A 24077-nucleotide genomic window follows, 5' to 3' on the forward strand; every position below is an offset into this window, starting at 1 on the left:
CTCCTCCCGGGTCCGGCTTTAGAGGGGAGAAAAGGGACATTTCCTCGGCGATGCAGTGCAGTTCGCCGTTTCCCTGCCGCCCGCCCAGCACCTCTCCCTCTCCTGCCGCCCTGGCCGGCTGCCGCGGAGCCCCCCCCGGGCACCCTCCCCGGCTCCGCGGCAGCCACCGCGGACGAAAGCTCCCCGCTGCCCGCGGCGGCTCCGGCTGCTCGGCTTCAGCCAGCACCGCCCCGCGCGGGGGAGCGGCCGGGGGCTGCGCGCAGCAGGCGCGGGACTTCCGCGGCTACCGCCCGCTCGGGCAGGGCTCGACCTGCGCGAAAGCGCGTCTGGGCTCCGGCTCGCTGCTCCTGCCAGCATCATACACACGCGCGTATATAAAATACTGAACTATATATATATACACACACACACATGCACATACATATATATATTTATATATATATAGGTACGTGTATGCCGGCTCAGCCCGGGTTACGCTGCAGCCGCTGCGCTCGCCGCCAGCCCCGGCCGGGCCCCAGGCAGGTGCGCGGGTGCTGCGCGGGTGCGGCCGGCTGCAGCGCGGCGGCGGCGGGAGGCGCGGGCAGGGCGGCCGCGGTCCGGCTCCGGGGGGAGCCCCGGCCTCCCCCGAGAGCCCCCTCCCCGCGCACAAACAACGCGACATTTTTTTTTTTTTTGTAAAAATGTTTATTTAAACCTTTTTTTTATTATTATTATTTGTCCTTTTACAACAATAAAATATTGCGTCAATATAAACCCCTTGACTAAAACTCGTCGACAACCAAACGTTACAGCGACTCGGGTGTTTCGTTATTTTTTTCTCCGACACCTATTTAGGTTTTTTTTCTCTTTCTGAAACGTTTTTTTTTTTAAACATAATGCGGAATTTATTGAAAATAAATAATTGTTGGCAACTGCAATAGGCAATTTTGGATAAAATAGTTGAAAAAAGCAACCTTTAATGAAAATAGCGTTTATTATACATCAGTTACTAAATGAATAAACTAAATGATCTTTCTTTAAATTAATAACTTCCAAAAAACGTTTAATATACAAAACTGTACAGTTATAAAGTTGGCAGAAATAGGCAGGTCCTCAGTGTCGAGTTTTTTTTTTTTTTTTTTTTCTCTTTTAGCGCTTACTGAAAAATACTGGAAAAATATAAATGTCGAAAGGGAAAATCTGAGCGCCGGGGCGGGCGCGGGGCCTGGCGGCTCGGCCGCGCCGGGCCCGGCCCGGGGCTGCGCGTTGCCTGCGCGGGGCTGCGCGCACCCATGGGCCGTGGGCCCCGGCGCAGGGGAAAGTGCGCAGCCCCGGGCGGGCGGGCGGGCGGAGGAGAGGGGGCGGCCGCGGCTCAGCGCTTCCCTATGCCAAAAAATGGTTATGTCGCTCGCATTTTATTGACTTATTCGTCCTGGTGGTTGGGTTTTTTTTTTTTTTTCTCCCTCCCTGCTCGTTTTTAGCAAAGCTTTGCAACGACCCCGGCAGCTCCCTGTGACGCGGAAAGCAGCTCAGCGTGAACCAAATGCGGGCGTTTTCTGTCCCCCCCCCCGCCCCCCCGCAATGCATCAGCCCCCTCGTTCCTCCTCGCTACCGAAACAAAACACAGAAACTGATTTCCGAAGCCAAAGCGCGGGATTACAAAGGTGTTTTACTACAGACCTCGCAGTCTGGCGCTGGGCAAAAAGCGCGACCCATCTTCGGAAAGAGAAGCACCGGCAAGTGCCGCGGTTTTGTTTGCGATGCTTAATTTCGGCTCGCTTTAAAATTTGTCCCTGGGAGTTGTCGTTGTTGGGGGGCGCAGGGGGGTCGGGGTTGTAACCCGACCGCCTTAGGAAGCTCCCGAAAAGGCGGAGGAGCAGCCGCCGGCAGCGGGCGGCCGGCGCGGAGGAAGGCCCGGGCGGCCCCCTCTTCCTCGCTCACTGACATTCCCGGGGCGCGGGGAAGGGAGAAAGGTCTGACTGGTCAATTCGATACAAATTAGGTCACAAATATTGTGTACAGTTTGTAGTAAAACACCTCAGACATTTAAAAACGCTATATAAGTCTTTAAAAATGCAAAACTAGTCTATTGTAAAACAGATTCACCTGAAATACAGCTGATATAACCAAGGCGCTGGAAGGTTATTCATAGGCACACATCTGTCTTTCCTTTTTTTTTGTTGTTTTTTTTTCCCGTGGGTTTTCTTTTTTTTTTTTCTTCTTCCTAAGCGGAGACCGAAAACAAACCTTGTCTGCGAGTAAACAATACGTATTGATCAGCGAAAAGGTTTGAGAGAAAAAATATTGCCCAGACGGTGAGCGGGAAGCCCCCGGCTCGAAGTCTCCCGTTATTTCGCGTTCCCTCCTTCAACATAAGTTAAAACCCCGGCCGCAAATCCGCGCGGCTGCAGTCCGGCCCGCTAGTCAGAGGTCGTGGCAGGCTGTGTCCGTTTTCACGCTGTGCGGGTACACCTCGTGCGGCTGCTGCTCCCCTGGCGGAGTCATTCTTTTCTCTTTTTGCCTTCTGTTGCAAAACCAGACCCGCACCACCTCTTTCTCCAGCTGTAGGCTGTCTGCCAGCGAGGAGATCTCCTGGGCGGCGGGCTTGGGGCATTTGAGAAAGTGAGTCTCCAGCACGCCTTTGACGCTCACCTCGATGGAGGTCCTCTTCTTCCTCTTCCTGCCCTGGGCGGCGATCTTGTCGATGCTGGTGGGGCTGCCCGTGGAGGAGTCGGCCTCCTCCAGCCACTTGTTCAGCAGCGGCTTCAGCTTGCACATGTTCTTGAAGCTGAGCTGCAGGGCCTCGAAGCGGCAGATGGTGGTCTGCGAGAAGACGTTGCCGTAGAGCGTGCCCAGGGCCAAGCCCACGTCGGCCTGGGTGAAGCCCAGCTTGATGCGCCGCTGCTTGAACTGCTTGGCGAACTGCTCCAGCTCGTCCGAGGTCGGCGTCTCCTCGTCCGAGTGGTCCTGGCAGTGGTGGCCGCCCAGCTCGCCGTGCTCGGCGCCGTCGCGCAGCCCCGGGTGCATGGCGGCGGCGGCGGCGGCGGGCGGTGGCGTGAGGCCGCCGTGCTCCAGCATGCCGCCCACGGCGAAGCCGGCCTGCGAGTAGACGTTGAGGGGCTGGGCGGCCGAGGCCAGCGAGGCGCTGTGGGCCGGGCTGGCCCCCCAGGCGCCGGGGTGGTTGGCGTGGGGCGAGTGGTGCGAGACGTGGGGCGAGCGGTGGTGGATGATGGCGCCCAGCTGCAGGTCCTCGCGGCCCGGCTTGACGTCCGGCTGCTCCAGCGGGGCCGAGGCCAGCGCCGAGGGCCAGGGCCCGCCGTCGCTGAGGCTGGTCACCCAGTGGTGCCCCAGCGGGTGCCCATTGCCGGGCACGCCCTGCAGGTAGTCGCTTTGGAGGAGTTTCTGGGGGTTGCGGAAGGGGCTCCCCTGCTGCATGCCCGCCGAGTCGGCATGGACCAGCGAGCTGGAGGCGAGGATGCTGTAGGGGTTGGAGGCGGCTGTGGCCATGGCCGGCGAGGAGCCCCTACGAGTTATACTGCGGCGGCGGCGCCGCTTCAGCCTTTGACATCCACCAGGCGCCGCAGCCGGGGCCGCGGCGCCGCCGACGGGCGGCCGCGCCGGCCAATGGCGGCGCGCGGGCGGCGGGGCCGCGCCGGCGCGGGCCAATGGGAGCCGAGGGGGCGGGCCGCGCCGGCCCGAGGCGGGGTGCGAAAGCCGGGCGGGCCGCGCGGGCCCGGAGCAGGAAGTGAATCCCTCCGCCGGGTGCGGGGGCCGGGCCGGGCCGCGGCGCCGCCGCCGCCGCTTAACTCCTTCCGCGCCGCCAGGCGGGGGGCGCCGCCGCCGCCGCTTAAAGGCGCCGCCGGGAGCGCGGGGAGAGGCGGGAGCGCGGCGGAGCGCGGCGCTGCCCCGCGGCCCGCTCCGCGCCTCGCCGCGCCGCGCCTCGCCTCGCTTCACCGCACCGCACCGCCGTCCTCCGCGGGCGGCCCGGCCCTGGGGTGCGATTCGCCCCCTTAGGGTAAAAAGGGGAAAAAAACCCGAACCAGCCCCAAAAGCGCGCTGCAAAATCCGCGCGGGCCGCCCCGGCGCCGCCCCGCGCCCGTCAAAGTTGGAAATACAGGAGAAACGAGCGAGCTGCGGCTTCGCGCAGCGCCAGGTGTGCGCGGTTTACCCCCCCCCCCCCAAAAAAAAAAGGGGAAAAAATGGGAAAATTAAAAAAACCGAGCTAATTTGCTGCCCGGCAAAGCGGCGCGGCCGGGCCGGGCTCTCCGCGCCCGCGCAGGTCGCGCCGCCCCGGGGGCCCCCGGCTCGGCGCCGCGGGGGCCGCTGGCGCTGCTGCGGCGCCCGGGCCGAGCGAATGCGGCACCTCATTCCTCCGCGAATCCCCCCGTTAAAAAATGACCTTTCCGTGCATAATTTCGGAGGTAACCTAGCTGCGTAATTATATTTGCACTTGCAGAAGACTGCATCAGAGTCCCCTTATTGGTTTGAAATTCCATTAAATATATTGCAAGAGCTCCTAGGTTAAGCTTGATTTAAATTTGCATACATTTTCATATATTTAGCAGAAATAAAAGAAGGCTTGCAGCTACCAGAAAGTCATTAAGGCATTAGTTTCCCCGGGAAGACAGATCTGAAGAAAATTCGGGAAAAATGGGGGAAAAGCGTAGAGGCAAGGTGAGCTTTTCCGCCGAGCCCTCCCGCGCCGAGCAGCACCGCTTCCCTCATTACAATCATAATCGCGATAATTTCTCGCGGGTGCGGCAGCGGCGGCAGCGCGGGGCCGGGGCGGCGGGGGCTGCGCGGGGGCTGCGCGGGGGCTGCGCGCCGCCGCCGGCGCCTCGGAGCGAACTTCGCGGGCGCGGAGCGGGCCCTGCGCGCAGAGCCGCGCTGCTGGCCGCGGCCGAGCGCGGGGCAGGCTGCGAGGGGGCAGACGGAGGGTTTTACGAGCATCCTTTCCCCCCTCCGCCTTCGCGAGCGTCTCGAAATAAATATCACCGGAGCCGGAGGGGGGGAAAAAAAAGAAAAGAAAGAAAAGGAAAGAAAAAAAGAAAAATCCACCCTATCTCAAAACGCAGCTAAATTATTTAAAATTAATTTGCACTTTAACTTCCGAAACAATTTTTCAAATCCCATTGCCCGTGAAAATAGATGCTGGGATCCGCCGTTTAATTAAGGCAGAGTCTCTAGCAGGGAAATAAAACCCCGAATGTCCCATTTTAATATTTGTTGCAAATGGGTCTAAGGCAGAGCTCAGCGCCGTGACGCTCCGCTCCTGGCGGAGGAGGCTCCGATCTCGCCTATAGCAGAGTATGGTTTATTTTAAAGTGTTTTTATCTGCATATAGTTAAATCTTCTTGCTGTTCTAACTAATCTGCTGGAGAGGGTTTCTTTAGCTCTTTCCTGTCAGTCTAACTTCCCAAGTGTAACAGATGCCGCTCTCAAGCGGTCCTTTCTGCTGCTTTTCTTTATTCAGCCTCGCATATTTCTCCCCATGATCTGGGTTTCCATAGAGAGAGGAATAAAAGGGGGACCATGGCCACAAATCCCCTGCCCCATGCAGAATAAAAGAGCCTTATTCAATAGACGACCCCGTCTGGACATGGGAGAAAAATAAGTACATGCAAAGCTACTGTTGCAAGAATTTGTAACTTATTTTTCATAGACTGAAACCCATTAAAGTAAAAAAAGTTTCTGGGTTTGCACCGTGCTCTCCGGCCCTTTGGCTCCAGGTGCCTTCGCGCTCGGGAGACCCACGTTTCCCCAGCAGATAGATGGATTTTATATATATATATATATATATGTATATTATTTTTTTCCTGCTAAAGCCCTGGCGTGACAAAGCTCCCACAATAGCTGGGGGAAGCTACCGTCTCGGGGCAGCTAGAAGTCGCTCTCGAGAAGCCCCGGCGTGGAGGCGCGGGAGCTGCGATTGTGCCGAGTCCCCGCGCTGGGCCGAGCAGGCGGCGGGTTGCAGCCCCCGCGCAGCCCCCGCGCAGCCCCCGCGCAGCGGCGCTTGGCGTCCGCGGGTCGCGCAGCGCGAGGAGCGCGTTTATCGCCACCGGCGCGGATCTGACTCTGTTATATTTTAGACTTTTTTTTTCTTTTTTTTTTTTTTTTCCTCATTGTTCATCTGCAGGAGGGGGGAAAAACGGCCTAAAAGGGGGTCGTTTTGATTGTGTTTAATACAGCATGAAGCGCGGAGCGGTAAGCGGTGCCTCGGTGTCATGACCTCTATATTGAAAACTTCACCTTCAACACAAGTTCGCTTGAGCGCCAGGACGAGCTCGCCCGCGCTCGGTGGGAACAAGTGCAAATGTAAAAGCCGAGTCAGCCTCCGCGGGGGGGGGCCGGGAGAGGGCACGCCGGCCCCCGCGGAAGGCAGGAGCCGCGGCCGCGTTGCGCGCAGCGAGGCGCTGCCACCGCGCCGAGCGCAGCCCCGCGCCGGCTCGCGGCGCTCCGCATCTCCGGAGATGCTTTGTGCAAAGCCAACCTGCATGGGGGAAGGTTAGGCGGAAAAGAGGAATTTACAGAGTATTAGCAGAAATTAGCCAATACCGACACAAGCTCAATTAGTTTTTTTTTTTTTTTTTTTTTTTTTTTTGGGGGGTCTCTGTTGGCTGTTCTTGAACGTGAGTAAACGCTGTGCAGAGAGGGAGAGCCACAGCACACTGCCATCTCCGAGCCGCAGCCAGGAGATGGACTGACAGATTGCAAATTAAAATAGTCCTAATGTAAGAATTAATGCAGCCCCCCAAATCTCTAAGAACACGAGCCCTTTAGTAACGAGCCCGGCGCTGAAGGAGCGTTGCTGCTGCCTGGGCTGGTTCTGCGTTATGGAGAGAGGCTAGGGAGGGACAATAAAGCAAGTCACGGGCAGAGAAAATCACAAGGTAAATAGCATTTGTATTCTAACCGCTGCGTTTTCCAAATCGTTTTCGTGCGACTCCTCGCTGCTCTGCTCGAATCTCCTATTTTTTTTTCCACATGTGCATTGTTAATGTTTGAAAAATGTACTTGCTGGGGAAGAAATGTCGTTCATTTGTGCACTACCACGTCATGCTCAGGTCACTGTTATTTTGCTGGCTTGGTTAATTTGTAGCAGGTATCGTATCGAACATTTGGTTAATTTGCAATTGAGAGCAAAAAAATATTCCGGGCAGTCTCTCCAAAGCGCACATTATTGCCACGGAGCCGGTCTTGCCGTTTGCTAAATCCACGCTTTGAAACGTCGGGTTTTGTTGTGCTTAGGCGAGAAATATGGAGGGCGAGAGGGCGGCGGGCGGCGGGCGCGGCGGCTGCTTCCCTGCGTGCCCGTTTTTAGGGTCACGGGGGGAGCTGATGGCTGTGCACGACGAGGCAGATCACTTCCCTTTACGTCTGCACTCTGCTCACCGGGCGGCTGGACCGGGCATGGCTGTAGCAGCGCGGCTGTTTCGTAGCGGAGGGAAACTGGGGGCTTCTCGCGAAGCGCGTTCACACATCACCGAAACCTCTGCGAGGGAACAGAATCGATACAGGGAGCAGTGTAAATGTGCGGGCAATAATAACTCCTATACACGGCGGGAATAGACCCTGGCTCCGTTTCGAAATCGAAGGCCACTCTGCGTAGGTTTTAAAAATAACTAAAACACAGTTCCTGAACGCACAGATTTCTGTCCAGGCATGTTCAAAGGGAAGCGGATCGGATTTGGAAACGCACTAACCGGCGCGCTGTTTAACCTCTGCTGCCTAATGAGACAGTGAAGACAAACAGCTCTGGTCCTGGGGTGACAAATACCTGCATTGTTGTTTGCTAGCTCGCTGAGTAATTTCAATGCGTGGGGGGTTTTAACTATATATTTCCCCAGCTTTACCATTCCGGGGGGGGAGTGATGGGGCGCTGCTGGCGATCCCGCAGTGCCTCGCACCTCGGAGCGCCCCGGCGCTGCGCGGCTCTCGCGGGGGAGTCGCGCCCGCTCCGCGGGGCAGGTGCAGCGGCTGCGCCCCAGCCCACGCGTGCCCCGGCGGCCGCGCAGCAGGACGGTGCTGCGGCTTTGCCCCCCCCGCTCCCCACCTCGCGCCGTCCCCGGGCATCTCCTGGCAGCTCTTTTTGCCCGGAGAAGCCCGGTTAAAGCCCGGGCAGCGGGCGGAGAAGCCCGTCTGAACGGGCGCAGAGCGCAGCGAGCGCTAAACCGGCGCAACGCAGCGCGCACATCGAAATGAGCGCGGCCGTGCAGGGGGGAGCCGCAGCCCCTCCGCTGCGCGCCTCGCAAGCGCTCCCGCTGCCTCGGAGAAATAAATACGAATAAATCAAAGCGTGCCGAGGGGAGGGGAGGGAGCGGGCTGCCGCGGGAGCGCAGCCGGGCCGCGGGGAGATGCGCGGGGCCTTGGCGGGGCCCCGCGCTGCCGCCGCACCGGTGGCGGTGGAGCAGAGCTGGGAACCGGCGCTCTGCAAACTTTTAATGAAATTACCGGCGGTATCGATTTGGGTTTTTATATTGTGCTTCCGACGTTTGCAAGTGCCCCTTTGGGGACGGGGGGAGGCAGAAGGGAGCGGTGCAACCTATTGGCCACCGCGTTATTCCATATTTCAGAAAATAAACGGCGGCTATGAAAGTCCCGGAGAGAGCAGGGGGCTGCGGGAGCTTCGGGACAGCCCGGCATGCGTCGGCGGGGGGCTCGCAGGGAGCAGCCCGCAGGCCCCGCTCCCCTCCGCGGGGCTCCGGCCGCCTCGCTCCGCGCCCCGCCGCGCTGGGCAGCGCCTCGCCGAGCTGCCGCCTTCGAGCGTTTCCACTTCGCCTCTTCCGCAAACTGTTTAGAAATTACTAGTAGTGGATAAGTAAATTGCGAGTAAACCTAGTGAATTAGGATGATTCTCTATCAGTTTAATTTATGTTTTATAGTTAGTTTAGCCTTCTGATTTGATTGCCTTAGTAATGTGAATTGCCTACAGCTGCTGATGATACAGCTTTAATTCTGTTTTAAAGGTCATGTAAACATGTGCCTGTAGCATAAGGAATGCAAATTCAATTCCCTTTTAATGCTTCCTCACATTCACTTCACAGCCTTCACCTAGAAAATTAGCAGGATTTAATATAAAACTGTTTTAATGTTATGATTTCATTAAAATCCTCTTCCGATGTCGCGCTCTCGCTCTCCCAGGCGCGGTTCCCCGCACACCCCCCGGCCGGCATGTTTGGGCTAGGACCAGCGTTTCAGGCACGTTTGGGCTGAGATGAAGCAGTTTTTCCCCGGCTCCCTCAGCACTGAGGAGTCATTAACTCCGCTCTGGGCTTTGTGCAGCCGTGGGTGAGCGCCGTGCCGGGGCTCGTTTCCCGGAGGTCACGGAGCGGCGAGGGGGAACGTCAGCGACCCCCGGGTTTGGAGGGGGCCCGGCCGAGCCGATGGGCTTGAACGCAGGATGCCTGCGCCGTGCACCCGGGCATCGTCGGAGTAATTTTTAAACACAGCGAGCCCTGAGTTCATGTGAGATTGCGCTCCAAAAAATAATAATGATAAAAAAAACCTAAAAAGTCCCCCCCCATCCCCAATTTTTCAAAGGGTTTCACTCAAGTTGCGGGGAAGTTCAGTCAGGGCAGCCTGGGAAAGGGCAGCCTAACGAGCGGGGAAGACCGTCAAAAAAAAAAAGCCTCTGGGGACGCTCTGAAAAGGGAGCGATCTGTCACCGCCACGCGAAAACGGGCGAGGCGCCTCCGCGAGCCCCCGGCTGCCCCTGGCTACCGGGCCGCGGCCTCAGCTGCTGCCCCGCCGCCGCCGCCGCCGCCCGCGGGCGCCCCAGAGCCGCCGTCGCCCCCCGCTGCCCGGCCGGGGGCCGTCGTGTCCCGGCGGCGGCGCCTCCCGCGCCCGGGGGCCGCTGGGCGGCAGCTGGGGCCGTTGGAGCGGTTAGAGGCAGTCAGGACCGTTGGAAGCGGTTAGGGGCGGTTGGGGCCGTTAGAAGCGGTTAGGGGCGGTTAGGACCGTTGGAAGCAGTTAGGGACGGTTGGGGCCGTTAGAAGCGGTTAGGACCGTTGGAAGCAGTTAGGGACGGTTGGGGCCGTTAGAAGCGGTTAGGACCGTTGGAGGCAGTTAGGGACGGTTGAGGCCGTTAGAAGCGGTTAGGGACGGTTAGGACCGTTGGAAGCAGTTAGGGACGGTTGGGACCGTTAGAAGCGGTTAGGACCGTTGGAGGCAGTTAGGGACGGTTGGGGCCGTTAGAAGCGGTTAGGGACGGTTGGGGCCGTTAGAAGCGGTTAGAAGCGGCTAGGGGCGGTTGGGGCCGTTGGAGCGGTTAGGGACGGTTGGGGCCGTTAGAAGCGGTTAGAAGCGGTTAGGGACGGTTGAGGCCGTTAGAAGCGGTTAGGGACGGTTGGGGCCGTTAGAAGCGGTTAGAAGCGGTTAGGGACGGTTGGGGCCGTTAGAAGCGGTTAGAAGCGGTTAGGGACGGTTGGGGCCGTTAGAAGCGGTTAGAAGCGGTTAGGGACGGTTGAGGCCGTTAGAAGCGGTTAGGGACGGTTGGGGCCGTTAGAAGCGGTTAGAAGCGGTTAGGGACGGTTGGGGCCGTTAGAAGCGGTTAGGAGCGGCTACGGGCGGTTGGGGCCGTTAGAGGCGGTTAGGGGCTGTGGGAAGCGGCTGGGACCGTTAGGGCCGCGGGCCCCTCCCTCAGCCCCAAGGTCCCTGACCGGAGGGCAGAGGGCTGCGCTGCTCCGGGACGCCGCTTCCCCGAGGAGCCGGGGCAGGGAGGGGGCTTTGCCCCGTCTCCGCTCCCAGCTCCTCGGCCGGACGCCGGCACAACGGTGGCAAACGGCGCGGGGGCTGCCGCCGCCCTCCCGCGGCCTCGCCTGGGGCGGGAAGCGCCCGGCCCGCCGCGGCCTTGCGCCCTGCCGCCCCGCAGCCGCCGGGCCGCCGGGGAGCGGCGGGCTGAGCCCCTCGGCCGGGCTGCCCGGGCGGGCGGCGGGGGCCGGCGCCGCTGCGGCCGGCGGTGGCGGTGAGGACGCTCTTGGCTGTGGTGGCGAGGTCCCCGGTGCAGAGGTACGGGCCGCTCGGGAGGTGGGGGCCCGGGGGCGCTGGGGACGTGGGGGGTGCGCGAGCCCTGGGAAGCCGCTCGCCTCCGTTGCCAGGGCCCAGTGGGGAGGGCGCACGAGCAGCAGGTCTCGGGCCTGGCGGCCTCCCCCGACCAGGAGTGCTCTCCTTCCCTCCCTTCCTTCCTCCCTTCCTTCCCCCAGGCCTGCCTTCTCCCCACAGACCCAGCCTCTGGTGTCTTGCGTGTAAAGGGCCCCGGCGTGCCACCCCCATTCCCCGTTTGCCACGGAAATCGCATGTTCGCCGTGGGGTCCCCCGTGGAGAGCCCCAGGCAGAGGATGCTAGGAGGCACCTGACCCCCCTGGGCTTCCGCGGCAGTCGAGGCTCCCGCGTGGTTTTAGAGCTGGGTCTCCGCGTGTGCGTCTCCCTGCTTCGCGAGAATGAGTGATTTTCGCAAAATCTTAATTCTGGTCGTAACAGCTCATTGGTGATTCTGTTAATGTTGCACACCTCATTAAATAGCCCCAAACATAAGAAGGTTTAAATGACTTTATTGAATTAAAAATAGCATAGAAAATCACCTATGGTACTTTTGTCAAATAATTAATGTAAACTATATATATACAGTGAGAGATCCCTTGTAACAGATCTATTCATAAAATGCGCAGGGGTTTACTTAATGGCTGAAATAACTTAGAGCGGCATAACTTGCTTGAAACATGGAGCCACACTCATGCACTTCCTAATATGTTCCTGTATGTTTCACTGAGTGTTTTTCTTCCTTATCTTTTTTATATCTGAAGTTCTATTCCCCTCCTCTACTCCGTGTATTTGATCATTTTTTCAAGTCCCTTGGCTGAACCAATCTCTTTTCATGCAGAGGATAAAAAGAGAAAAACTTCAAAGTAGGTTCAGGTAATTAACAGCTGAGGGGAATATAATCTAAACCATAGGCCCTGCTTTGCACCCAGGTCTGCTTTCAGAGCCAGCCGGCAAGGGAGTGCCTATTCCCCATAGCATCCAAATCTGCTTCCTCTGAACAGCTTTGCCAGGCCTCCAGTTATCACATCTGCATTTCAAACACCATGTCTCTGGCATTAATTATTAATTAGCCTACAGTCACCCCAGAGGATTTAAGTTCCAGCCTGCACATACTTATTCATTGACCTCTATCTTAGTTTTTGTTGGAAAAAACCCACTAGAATGCTTAATAATTTCCTCTCTCTCAGACCCTCTGTTCTAGTTTCATGGAGGGGAAACAGTATTATTTCAGAGATGGAAAATCACAAGGTTGTCTAGAAATTTGTTTAGAGCAAAATGCTATGTCAAGAGTTTGAACAAACCATTTCAAAAGATTTAGAAGGAATTTTGTGCGAGTATTGTTACCTTTGACGAATGAATTTATGGATTTCCCAGAACTGAGAGATGATGGATACAAATACAATACAGTTTAGCTCTGTGTGGAATATCGCTCACTGTGCACTTTCAAAATACAAACTGGGTTTAATTACTGGATAGCACACTTATATGATCAAACTAATGCAAACGCTTATTTGAAAGCTCTGGGGTTGCACTGCTGTTGACACTAGTAAGAAAGAAAAAAAAATCTGTTGCAAGGCACATTAGTAGTTGGGCGTAAAATACGCACTCCATCCACAGGAATATATAATCAACTAGGTCTATATTATCGCTATTTTGTATCGTTCCTAAGTTAGTTTGGAAGGTGCTCTTTAGCCATTAGAATAACTGTGTATCTTAATACTGCTTTCTTGACTATTGTATGTCTTGATGTTAAGCTTCCAGAGTTAAAAATTCAGAGTAATCAGATAGGAAATAGATTATATGATTATCTACTTAGCAATGCTAAGTGAAATTCAAAATGATTGTTACAGTTTGGATGAGTTGTGTACTGGATATCATCTTTTGTTAATGTATTTTAATATTATAGTATCCCTAAACCCTGAATGAGTGCTATTTTAATACCTCATCCAATTATCTGTAGATAAACTTCCTTAAATATTGCCATGGTTTCTCATTTTTATATGTGGTACTATCTCAAATAATTATTGAAACATAAAATATTCCTACAGTTTGTTTCCTACAGAAGTGTTTACTATGTAATTACAAGGTCAGACTGGTTAACTTATATGCCAGTCTAGAATTGATTTTGAAAGCATTTAATCTATGCCTAAGACTCTTTTGAATTTCTATTTAGTGAACAATATGGAAAAGAGCTCTGATGCACAAACATATGTAGTTAAACTGCTGTGCTATCTCAGTAAACAAAAATGCATTTTCCAAAATTACAGCTAAAACAGCCCTTTCTGTAAACTCATAAGCCCTGTGCATCTGCTTCACAAATAATCACCTTAAAATGAAAGCAGGGACTAATTCTGTTGCTTCCATGACATATCTCTCTCCTTGACTTCCGTGAGAATTTTGAGGATTTGGCTTGTTATTGGCCTTCTATTAATTTCACATTTTATGAGCAGATCTGGAAGGTGTTCAGCATTAAATAGTAAATGTTTTTGCCTCTGCTTCAAATGTGTGGAATAATTATTATGTACAATTTAATACCAAAAGTACCTCTGTTTAGGAGAATGGGCAATACTTAAATTCTAATTTCAAAAAAGATGGTTCTTATTTATAGAATTGCAGAATATATCTTGATGCTGAAGAAGGGAGTAGTTCTAGACTACTTTAATAACATGTCCAGGATCTTTTAATCACTCCTGCAATGATACTAATCCTAATACTACTAACAGCAATAATAATTAAAACAAAAGTAGTCTGGAGGGGTTGTAATCTGTTCTATATGAATGTCAGAATGTTTCTGAAATTAAAACTTAGCTGTTAATGTAGCTCCCCACATTATTAATATTAAAGAGGAATAAGGACTCCATTTCTTACACAACGGAGTAGAGTGAGATACTGTTTTGGAAAACAAATCACATGGCAGCTCGATTCTAGTGCATTTTAAAAAGATGTCTGAGGCTCCTGGGCATGAGGAAGGTTTCACAGATTTTGAATGAGAGCTTCTGCACTGTGGTCTTGCTGGTTTGAGCCCTCTGATGCTGCACGTCGGTGCGATGGACAGTCCAGGTCCGTGTTGTGGTGGCAGGTGGTGTGTTGCAGGTCGGCAGCGTGCGGGGCCAGGCGTGACGTGTGCTGGGGGTCCCTTCTGGCGGGAGGCCTGAGGTGTGGGCCGGATGCGTCAGTGCTGTGAGGTGGCTCCGCTTATGAGAATGGATGGGCCGTGGCTTACCGAGGGGTTGCTTTGTGTGCCTGATGTTACAGTCATTGCATATGGCAAGACAAGGGAGCCTTACTGTAGTTGAGAGCTTTTTCGATCCTGTGTAACCTCAAATATGGCAAAATATAGCAGTTAAGTCTTCTTTCCATCAGGCACCTTTTCTCCAGTTCCCAGTGGTATTTTCTGTTTCTGTCTGTCTGTCTGGCCGTCTTCCTGTCTGCCCTGCTGGTTTCACTCGTTGACTAAGATTGCAGATGCAACCAGGCTCATGAGGGGCAGATTCCATATCCCAAGGTCTGGAAAACTCCTGTTATCGGTGACCTTTTCGTGGCTATTGTGCCAGGAGTGAGGAAAGCATGTGTACAAAGATACAGTGGCTTTCACCTGTTATGAAATACTTGTGCCATTATTGTTATGAGAACATACATTGTTATGCTTCCATAAGAAGCCTGTTTTATGGTTCATTTTATACATATTTGCATTTATAGTTTTCCATTAAAGCTTAAATGTTTTACTTCACTGGTAAGACCTAACCATTGGCAAGTCTGGAAATGTTTTGACTCCTCTTCTTATTATATCCATTACCTTTTTTTAGCATAATATGTGCGATAGTTTTGCAGTACTGACTAGTATCCACCAAGGACTGAGCTGTAACTGGGCTTTACATTATGAATGTTATACATGAACATGGTTTGAATTCAGATTTGTAGGTTGCATATTACTTTTTATTTAGAAAACTCACATGGGTAATTCTGATTTTAAATTATTTGAGCAGTAATTGTAGTAAAACACTGTTGATTTCTTTTGCAGTTAAAGTTGTCTCTTGATAAAGCCCTAGTTGCTGTATCGAAGGGGTCTTGCCCATCTGTGTGCTTACTTGTAGGTGGAAAAGACTTATACAAAGAACTGAAGTGGTGAAGCTGGAGATCACTGTAGATGTTACTGTGTAAACAAAAATGGGTTCTTATCAGATTAAGAAGAGTATATGGGGCCAAATCTTCAGCTGATGTAAATTGGTGTAGTAGTACGGATATTCAAGAAGCTAGGATGAGTTACATGAACTAAAGATTTGCTTTGGTCTGAGCAAAAGATTGCATGGAGGATAGCAGAATTATTTTGCATAATGCCTGAAATAATCTAAGCTCAGATAAAAACACAGTTTGCCTTCTTTATAATATAGTATGGTAATGATGCAACCCGAGCCGCATTGTACAGAAGGAGTATGGTACCTACTACAATGCATGCATAAACAGATTACCAGTGAGGAGTCAACAAATGTCTGTGACGTAGGAGGTGCCACAGCTATTCAAATTCTGTGTGACAGCGGCAAGGGAATGCTGACTTTTGTGTGGTGACGATACCTGATGTATTTCTGCGCTTGTTCTTAGCAAGTGGTGAAGATACACACAGGTCTACTGAGAGAGTGACGCTATACTTTGAACTCTCCATCTCTCTGAATAAGGCGATGTCATGGTTGCATTTTACAGGGGACCTCTTAAACTTTGCTTTCAGCAACCTCAATCGGAAAAAGCCAAATGTATGTCCTTAGGCCCCTTGCTGACCACATTCTGGTGTTTCATTACGTGGGATAAGAGCAGGCGCACTTTAACGTTTCTAAAGGAGCAATAAAGTGCTCTCATGGCCTGCCTGGCAGCGGTCCAGCGCACAGCCACCCTGCTTGCTGCGAGAATAACCTGCATGGGGGTTGGTATGATGGTTACTGCCCGGGAGTGCGTCGGTACCAGCGTATAGATCATGCCTCTTGACCCTTCAGCTCCACCCTGAAACACCCGGTCATCCTGCCTGTTGTGAAGGGCTTTTAGAGCAGTGCTGTGGCAATCGCATACAGCCTTTCCCCTGCCCACAGAAGCTCTTTTTTGGCAGTGACCCTATGTAAAGTTTTAAGAGACTTTATAGAGCTTCCCTTCTTCCCCTCAGCATGTTTTACTTTTTTTTTTTTTTTTTTTTTTTTTTTTTTTAAACATGCATAAATCACCAGGGCTTAATTTGCTGCCTTTAGCTGTGGATTTGAGTTTGTAGTGGAATGAGTTAACTGAGTCAGGTCAGCACTTAAGGTGAATCGTCAGAGTTTGGGCAACTTTCCATCAGCTGGGAATCTGGCCCACTGGTTGCCTATAACATGCTTACTGCAATAAACACTTAATTTCCAAAATGTGAACAGTCTATTTACAAATAGTTTGTTCACGTAAAACAGTGCAGGTAACCTGAAGACCGTGAATGATCTTTGGAAATATTTGCCCATTATTGTCATTACTATAAGTTTTGAAACATGAAACAATGTGTATTTGTGTGCCATGTAGTTACTACCACCAAATCACATGTAACACTCGATGGTAATTGTGTTCATAATTATGGAGTTAATTGAATTTCTGTAATAGTAAAAACTGGCATATAAAAAGTCTCTCAAGATTAATCTAAATGTTTTAGTTATGGAAGAATACACTCATTTGGAATATTTAATATAAAGAAAGCAGTCTCATAAGCAGGTGAGTTTGAGCTTAATAAAATAGTCTCCCAAAATGAATCTCCTCCATAAATGCTGTTCCAAAGAAATGTGGTGACATGCAAAAAGATGTGATTTCTCACACTGCTCCTATTTTTGCCCTGTGAAGGAAAAGCAGTGTATGCTGAGGTATTTGGAAACTGGAGAGAGATTTTAAAGGAGCCTTGTGGTGCAGCTTCATCATCTGTATCTGTCAGTCTTACAAGATATTAGAGGTGCACTGGAAATGGATTGTTCTGTGTGGCAAAATTAACACTGCTGCTAACAGCTTAATAGCATAACAACACTATGTTAGAAAGTGAAATTTTGCGTATAGCGTTTGACCTTAAAGGAATAGTATCTTTCATATTTTTTTTGTAATCCATTAGGTGTTTTAGTGCCACTTTAGGCTAACTTCAGGGCTGATTTACAACTGGCTGATTGCACAGGGGAGTCACCAGATGTAATACAAGGTAGAATGTGGCCCTCTGTGTCTAGTAGCTTCAGCCCGTATATTTTCAACTGATTTATTTTTTAAGAGAAAAGAATAAGGGTAAGGATTCCCAATTTGCTAGATATTAAACCTGTATATCTAACCACAGGCAGCCATCCTTCTGAAAATGAGAAAAGGATCCATAAAAATGTATCAGTGCTCTTCTCTTCTCTCATGCCACATTGTGGACAAAGGAAAAACCTGAAGGAGAATATTGCTTTACCTGTAAACAGCTCTGATTTGGCATCATTAAAAAAATAGATTACTTCTTTTTTTTCTAGATAGGAAAGTCTCTTTTTAAGTATAATTTGTTCAAGAACAGTGTCAGTTCAACATTTTTTTAAGAATGAAATATATACATTTTGAAAAAAAACCCTCAAATGTCAGTTAACATAGTTATGACCTGGCCTTATAGCAAATCCTGCTTTAGTACCCCTTTTCCAAAAGATCATGTATTGAGTTTCATTATTTCCTACTAAGATGCACAGGCGGCTATTTCCTTGAATATGCTGTTTTTACCTACTGAAGAGACTAGCTTGAGTTTGTAAAATTTTAAATATTGTTAATTAGAGCTCAGTGCCCTCATCTTTGGCAGTATATAGTTTCCATTTGCAGTTTTTTGTTTAAAAAGTTGCCTGTTCACAGTCAGCTGCAGTACTGTATTTCCAATATTACTAATGTTAGTTTCTGTAATAAAAAATGTACAGCCCCCCGCAAGCGAAGCCGAGGTGCGGTGGCTTTATTTGTGTTAGTTCCCACTTCCTCACAATGCGTGCTCCCCTCCCCCAGCCGCCACACTACAAAGCTTGTTGTACAGGGACTCCATTAATCCTACATTTCCTAGATGGTATCTGAGGCACAGTGGGTTTCCACAGAAATTAATTTGTCCTGACAACAGGCCTAAAGATTGGAGTCCAGGGATCACTTGGCAAATTCCCTTTAAACTGAGCACAATAATAAACAGAAAGCTGATAACGACAGTTCTAAAAGACCACACAGAGGAAGGACCCCGAATAGGCTTGCTCTGTGTATATCTGCAAATACCTCTGATAACTAGCAGACAGAAGCTTTATGCTTGATAGGAAAATGAGCACACTGATTTATGCACGTTCTGATATTACAGCACGGAGCAGAACTCACTTAATGTGGTAACGGGCATTTTTAAACTCTTTTCCAGAATAATAATAAAAGTTCAGTACAAGTCTGGCCACCTTGTTTTATACTATTTGTATTTAATATCTGTACTAATAGTGCCATGACCATGTTTTAATGTCTTTCTGTGTTTTAGTATAGCTCAGATTTTCTTGGTACTTCTTACATTCATAAACATTTTAAAAAGTTGAATAACAATATGTTGAATAACAATATTTCAAAGAATGAGTCTAAAAAAGTTGCACTCATCAGTGCTAAATATATATATATATTTGTAACTTTTGAAATTGCCTTAGCTTTTCGTTCCAATCATCTTCCATGTAGTGATTCCCTATTAAGAATAGTAAACAGCATTTTAGAGGACATTATTACCTGTTTGTCTGTTTTTATTTACGCTTGCCTTTGGTGCGTATATTCAGATATTTAAGTGCTGTTGTCTTTCCAAAGTTAAGGTATGGAAAACGGTATTTACAGTTCATGCTGGAAATATATACTAGCACAGCGAGTGAATAAACAAACACTCCTTGTATATTTAGAGCTTGTCAAGATAAGAGCATTTCAACGCTTGATTTTTGTCAATAGAGAATTTAGAGTTTTAATGATAATTATAATTTGTGGTGTGTCAGCAAACCTTTGTCAGTTATATTTCTGAAAAATGCCATCATAATTCTAAGAATTGTTAAGAGTGATGTAAAGTAAGATACATGCTGCTTAACTTTTCACCACTTAAGTATAGGGTATGTAACAATTTACATAATGAATAAAGAAGAGGACAGTTTGAAAAGACTTACAGAAAATGGATTTTGGTTATTGAAAGATACCTTGGCAGTAAAGTCGAGTTTTGCTTTCAATGTCCAAAATGTATTATGAAATAACAGCCTCTTGGAACAGAGAGGAATATGTAACTATGGTAAAAGAAGGCAACCAGTATGCTTGACAGGTAGGGTTGTACACCTAAACAGCATGAGTCGTATTTGATTACTTTTAATACCTCGGATGTTTCTTTTAAGATGGAAATCCGGTAAGAGAGTTCTGCGTGATACATCCAAACACAAACAGCAATCGTTAAACACAATGCATTCCCCATAAACTTTTCCAAGTCAGGAAATATGCATATGCTAGAGATCAGCGGAAATACTAAAGTAGCAAATTTGCGGTGCCCGGAGAAAACAGCTAGAAGGTAAGTGACCCCATGTTGCCGCGCGCAGCGCTCGCTGGGAGCGCGGGGCATGTTGTGGTGGTTTCTGCATCGCTATGTAAGGCTGGGTGGCAGCCTGCCAGCAGCTGTGTAGTTAAGGGCTTGGAATGCTGGCTGCCCTTGGCATTTGCGATACAGAGAGTTTATATAAAAAAAGTTCTGTCTTACATGCTTTTCCAGCACAGCTAATGGGCCCAATTCTGTTTCTATTATCAGTAATGACAAAACTACCATGGGCTTCAGTAGGGGCAGCATCAGACTCATTATTTAAGAGCTTAACTAACTGAGAGGTGGGGTCTGTTATACTCCTGAAGTGTGATGTATACACCACATCTCCTCGTTGAAAAAGTAAAATCTTTTGCTCTCATTATTGGCTTTAAATTAGTTTGTATGCTAAGAATTAATCAATTACCGTTGACATACTTTTAAAATTAAATTTAGGATGAGCAGTACCATTTGTATTTGTCATACTTAAAGAACTCTATTTGTTGCAGTGAAATATAGAAGATTTGAAAACAACTATTTTTAATGTTCTCCAGCTCCTCTTTTTAGGTTCTCATGCAAGACCAAATTGACTTGCTCTACTTCTTAGTTCACAGTTCTGTAAAAGAACAAACCAAAATATTCCCCTCCACTTTTTATATCAAAATCCTTCTATGCATTTCAATGTACAAGCTTCTAGGTATTTTGAATTTGGATCAAATCAGGCGTTTTTCCCCCAGCAAATAGTTCTCTAGTGTGCTTTATAGATTTGAGTCGAAGGACTGTGTATTATTTGATGTTCTTATGAGATAAACAATAAACTTTTGAATATGTTTTTTCCATTTGAATACAAGCCTAGGGATGCTTCACCCTGCATCCTAAAGCCTGATTTCCCTTGGGACTCATTATCATGCAGCTCACATGTTCAGTCACCTACACTGTTGAACTTACTATCAAATAACCTTCGAAACGTTACTAGTTATTACATGTCAGAGGGCAGATTTATGATAAACTAACTTTGAAACAAAATAATGAATTCTCTGTGTTCTATTTCCAGTCGCATTTCTGGTAATTTTGTTGGATTTAAATTTTAAAACAGTAGGTTGCCTTTTTCTCTTATTCTATCATATAGAACAGTTCCCTCCCCTCATGAAATTTCTCCCTCCTTAAATATGGTTTATGATGATTTGAGCACTGCCTATAAAGAATAAAAATGAGAACATTTGTCTGTGAGCTACCAGCTGCCCACTGGAGTTCATTTGTGATTAAACTTTCATAGCTTTCTAACTTGGTGAAAGTTAAATTAACTTAACCCTTAGCGTAGTCCACCAGTGTCCAAAATACAGCTATGTAATAGATGTTGTAAGACAGAAAACTTTTTTCTCCTTGCCCTTCACACTGGCAGCATTTAGACGTTTCAAGTAAGGTTCTCGCATAAAGTGACAAACATCAATAGTGTCATCTTCTCAGAAAACACAAACATGTTTTACTGTGGGTTAGAATGCTGTCAGAGGTGATCCAAAAAGGTTTTCCAAAAGGGTATCCTGAGTTTTAGCCCCCTAAGCCCATATTCAGGATCTAAATAATTGGCCAATTTTCAAGAAGGCTGAACATGACTTCAGTGGGTCTGTATCCACCTGGCTTCTTTTAAGTGGTAGTCAGTACAATTGTGACTTTTAACGAGATTATATTGCAGGGCTGAAATTCAGGTAGGTAAATGTTATATAATCATTCCTGAGGTGATTGGACTAGCAGACATCTGCAGAGGAAATTTAAAAATGCACGGTGGCAAAAATTAAGTCTATGGCTAATTTGGATAAAAATCAGTGAAGCTCTTCTTGGTATCAGTGGAAAATTTTCTATTGTATTTCGGATGAGCATCAGGCACATTAATGTCAATAGGATTTTCATCTCCTACTAAGCAAAGCCTAGGCTTTGAGATACTGCTTAGCTATGATATTGCATGGAAAGTGGCTGACCCAGGGTAGCCCTGTGAAGCTTGGGGATAGAGCCACCATCTTCAGTACACTCTCTCATCTCTTTTGCTCCACTTGCCATGATTATGGTTCTCCAAGGGCATTACGGGCAAAAGTTCCATATCAGTCTGTCTATTAATATTTATGCAGCAATTCAGGAGGTAATGCATTGTTAAAATACAAGTTGGAAATGCACCAAATTTAATCACTTTTAATACTAGAAATTCTGTATTTCTACATCAGATAGAGGGAAAGGGGGCTATCATTACAACATTTTTTTTTGCCAAGTTATTTGCCAGTTCTAACATGGCTGGAATTAAAAGGGCAATACATGCTGTTGTGTAGATCAGATTTTCAAAATGAATGTAAACTATATACATTAAATTTAATGTGAGACATTTAAAAATATTTAAAGCAGTCACATACTACGTAATTATGTCCTCTGGTCAGTAGTGACATTTCAGTCAGTCACTGTCTTCATGTATAAGGGCTACTTGCATACCTGGAGGCGAGCAGGATTTTCCCTTTACTGCTGTGCAATTCCTCCTGCTTAAATGTAGTAAGAATATTTTTATCACTGATATCACTTCATTTTTGCAGCTGTCTGCTCATATCAGGGTAGTAATATAAACTCTGTCAAAGACCAGTCTCTCTCTTCCACACACGACAAAATCCACAATTACTGTTTAGAGTTAACTTCCTAAGAAAGTGTTAAGTATTTTATCTGTCCAAATCCCAAAAGAACCATTTAATGTTGTTATTTAAGGACCCCCTGCAGGGTTGCCTTGGTCAGATATGGTTCCTATTATTTGCAATAGGAGTTTTTTCTGAGAACTAGTTGTGAGCTTTCATGCAAGCAAAATAAATCCAGCGAAAGTAAAACATTAATTACAACATATAAAAAATAAAAAAGGAAAATGTTCAAGAAGACCGTGGCGCTCAAGTAAAACACTTTTTTTTCAGGTCACTTGGCTTTATGATGTCATTTCTGGCAGATTCCTTAGCCCGGCTCCATCACGTTATGTTCTGAACCATAGTGTGATGGGAGATGATCAAAGTGAGAATGCTAAAGGCTCAGGACATTTAAAACGTGCTATTCTGGAAATTGTTCTAAAACTGTAAACAGATTACATTAAAAATCTATGGTACTGAAGATGGTTGCTCATCATCCTTTTTTAGAAGGAGCTATTGGAAAGTCTGAGTAAACAGCCTTGAAGCCTTTATGATGGCAGGCTGAAAATTTCTCCAGACATTTAGGCAATCCAAACCTCTCTCAGATGTAATAAAGCCCATCTCTGTTTTTAGGCATATTATTTTAATTTTCATCCTTGCAAGCAGTAAGCATATGGGTCAGACCATCAACTCCTGCCGATGGACACAGTTCCATGGACTTCAGTGTCCATTTATGCTGGCTAAAGAACTGACTCTTGCTGGGTTTTATTTCCTTATTTTTCTTGTCTTCCTGATCTTTGATCCTTTATCAAGGCAATGCTATCTATAGTATGATAATAATATGAAATTCTGTACTCACTTTATAGCAATCTATATCCCAAAGAATTGTGACGTATTTATTAAAGGTGATACCGTTGTACAAAATGAAGCTTATGAGAGATTTCAGTCTTGACATTATCTTTGCTTGGCACGGGGGTGAGCTGCAGGTATTCTGTCTAGTGTCGCACTGGAATATTAAACATTTTTACATTTCCATGAAACAATTGCTCTGTGGAATGAGTGAGTAAATAAACTCATTGGCAAGTCAACAAAATGACAGGAGGTCATTTTTCCTAATTTTAGATGCATTTTAGTGCTCAGGAAAGTGGGAAATAGAAGTGCTGATTTTTGAGTTTTTAAGGGCTGCACACTCTGGTGCTCTCAATCAGAGCTAGGATGTGGTTGAAGCTGGAGGCAGAAATACATAAACAGTGTGACACCTTAGGTACATAATGGAGCTACACAAGAGTGTAAAAAGGATTTAGATCTATAAGCAGGATTTGACTGTATCTGTTTTGATTTATGGGCTGAATATAAGTGTGTATTTTAAGGAGCCATTAGAGTTTGTGATTTGAAATATGCAAAGCGCAGGCCTCCCTCCACTGTTGTGTTGCAGAGGACAGTGCAAGCTCCTCACACAAGCACACGTACTTCTTTATGTCAGAGAACATGGCGCAGAATAGTCTGTAGCCAGACAACCCTTAGTTTCAGACTCTCTCCACCAAATAAGCGATAGTCAGGAATGGCATGATTCATCACTTGCACAGCTAAGATTTATGACAAAGCTGGAAAGGAAAAAGCAGGGAATACACCACGCTGTGCTTCATTGTAAACCATTACAGGTGTATTTTTTAGGTAAGCTAGTGCTGCTTGGAGAACTGCAGCTGTTGATAGGGCCACACAAATGCTTGAGAAGAGCTGGGAATTCTAGGTACCTGCATGGTGCAAACAAATAAATGTATACTAAGAATGAGCTGCAGGGGCAGTCAGCAAGACTGTGGCAAGAAACCTGGCTGTACTAAACGGTCGTGAGATGCACACAGGGGCAACCA

General features: G+C 48.3%; 1 protein-coding gene and 1 long non-coding RNA gene across 3 annotated transcripts in view; one reads left to right on the forward strand and one right to left on the reverse strand.

Annotated features, from left to right (window-relative positions):
* Nucleotides 1–729: 729 nt before the first annotated feature.
* On the reverse strand, nucleotides 730–3539 carry POU3F4 (POU class 3 homeobox 4). Its single transcript, XM_026111020.2, has one exon. It carries the CDS (start codon nucleotides 3484–3486, stop codon nucleotides 2404–2406), a length of 1083 nt encoding a protein of 360 aa, XP_025966805.1. The 5' UTR covers nucleotides 3487–3539; the 3' UTR covers nucleotides 730–2403.
* A 948-nt stretch (nucleotides 3540–4487) lies between these two features.
* Nucleotides 4488–24077, forward strand: part of LOC112989772 (uncharacterized) — a 97519-nt gene continuing 77929 nt past the window's right edge. For both annotated transcript variants that reach the window (XR_010391106.1, XR_010391108.1), the window contains exon 1: nucleotides 4488–4653. This is a non-coding gene — a long non-coding RNA (uncharacterized LOC112989772). The remainder of the gene's footprint in view (nucleotides 4654–24077) is intronic.

The sequence above is a fragment of the Dromaius novaehollandiae genome, chromosome 11 (genome assembly GCF_036370855.1).
Source record: "Dromaius novaehollandiae isolate bDroNov1 chromosome 11, bDroNov1.hap1, whole genome shotgun sequence".
Taxonomy (NCBI): Eukaryota; Metazoa; Chordata; class Aves; order Casuariiformes; family Dromaiidae; genus Dromaius; species Dromaius novaehollandiae.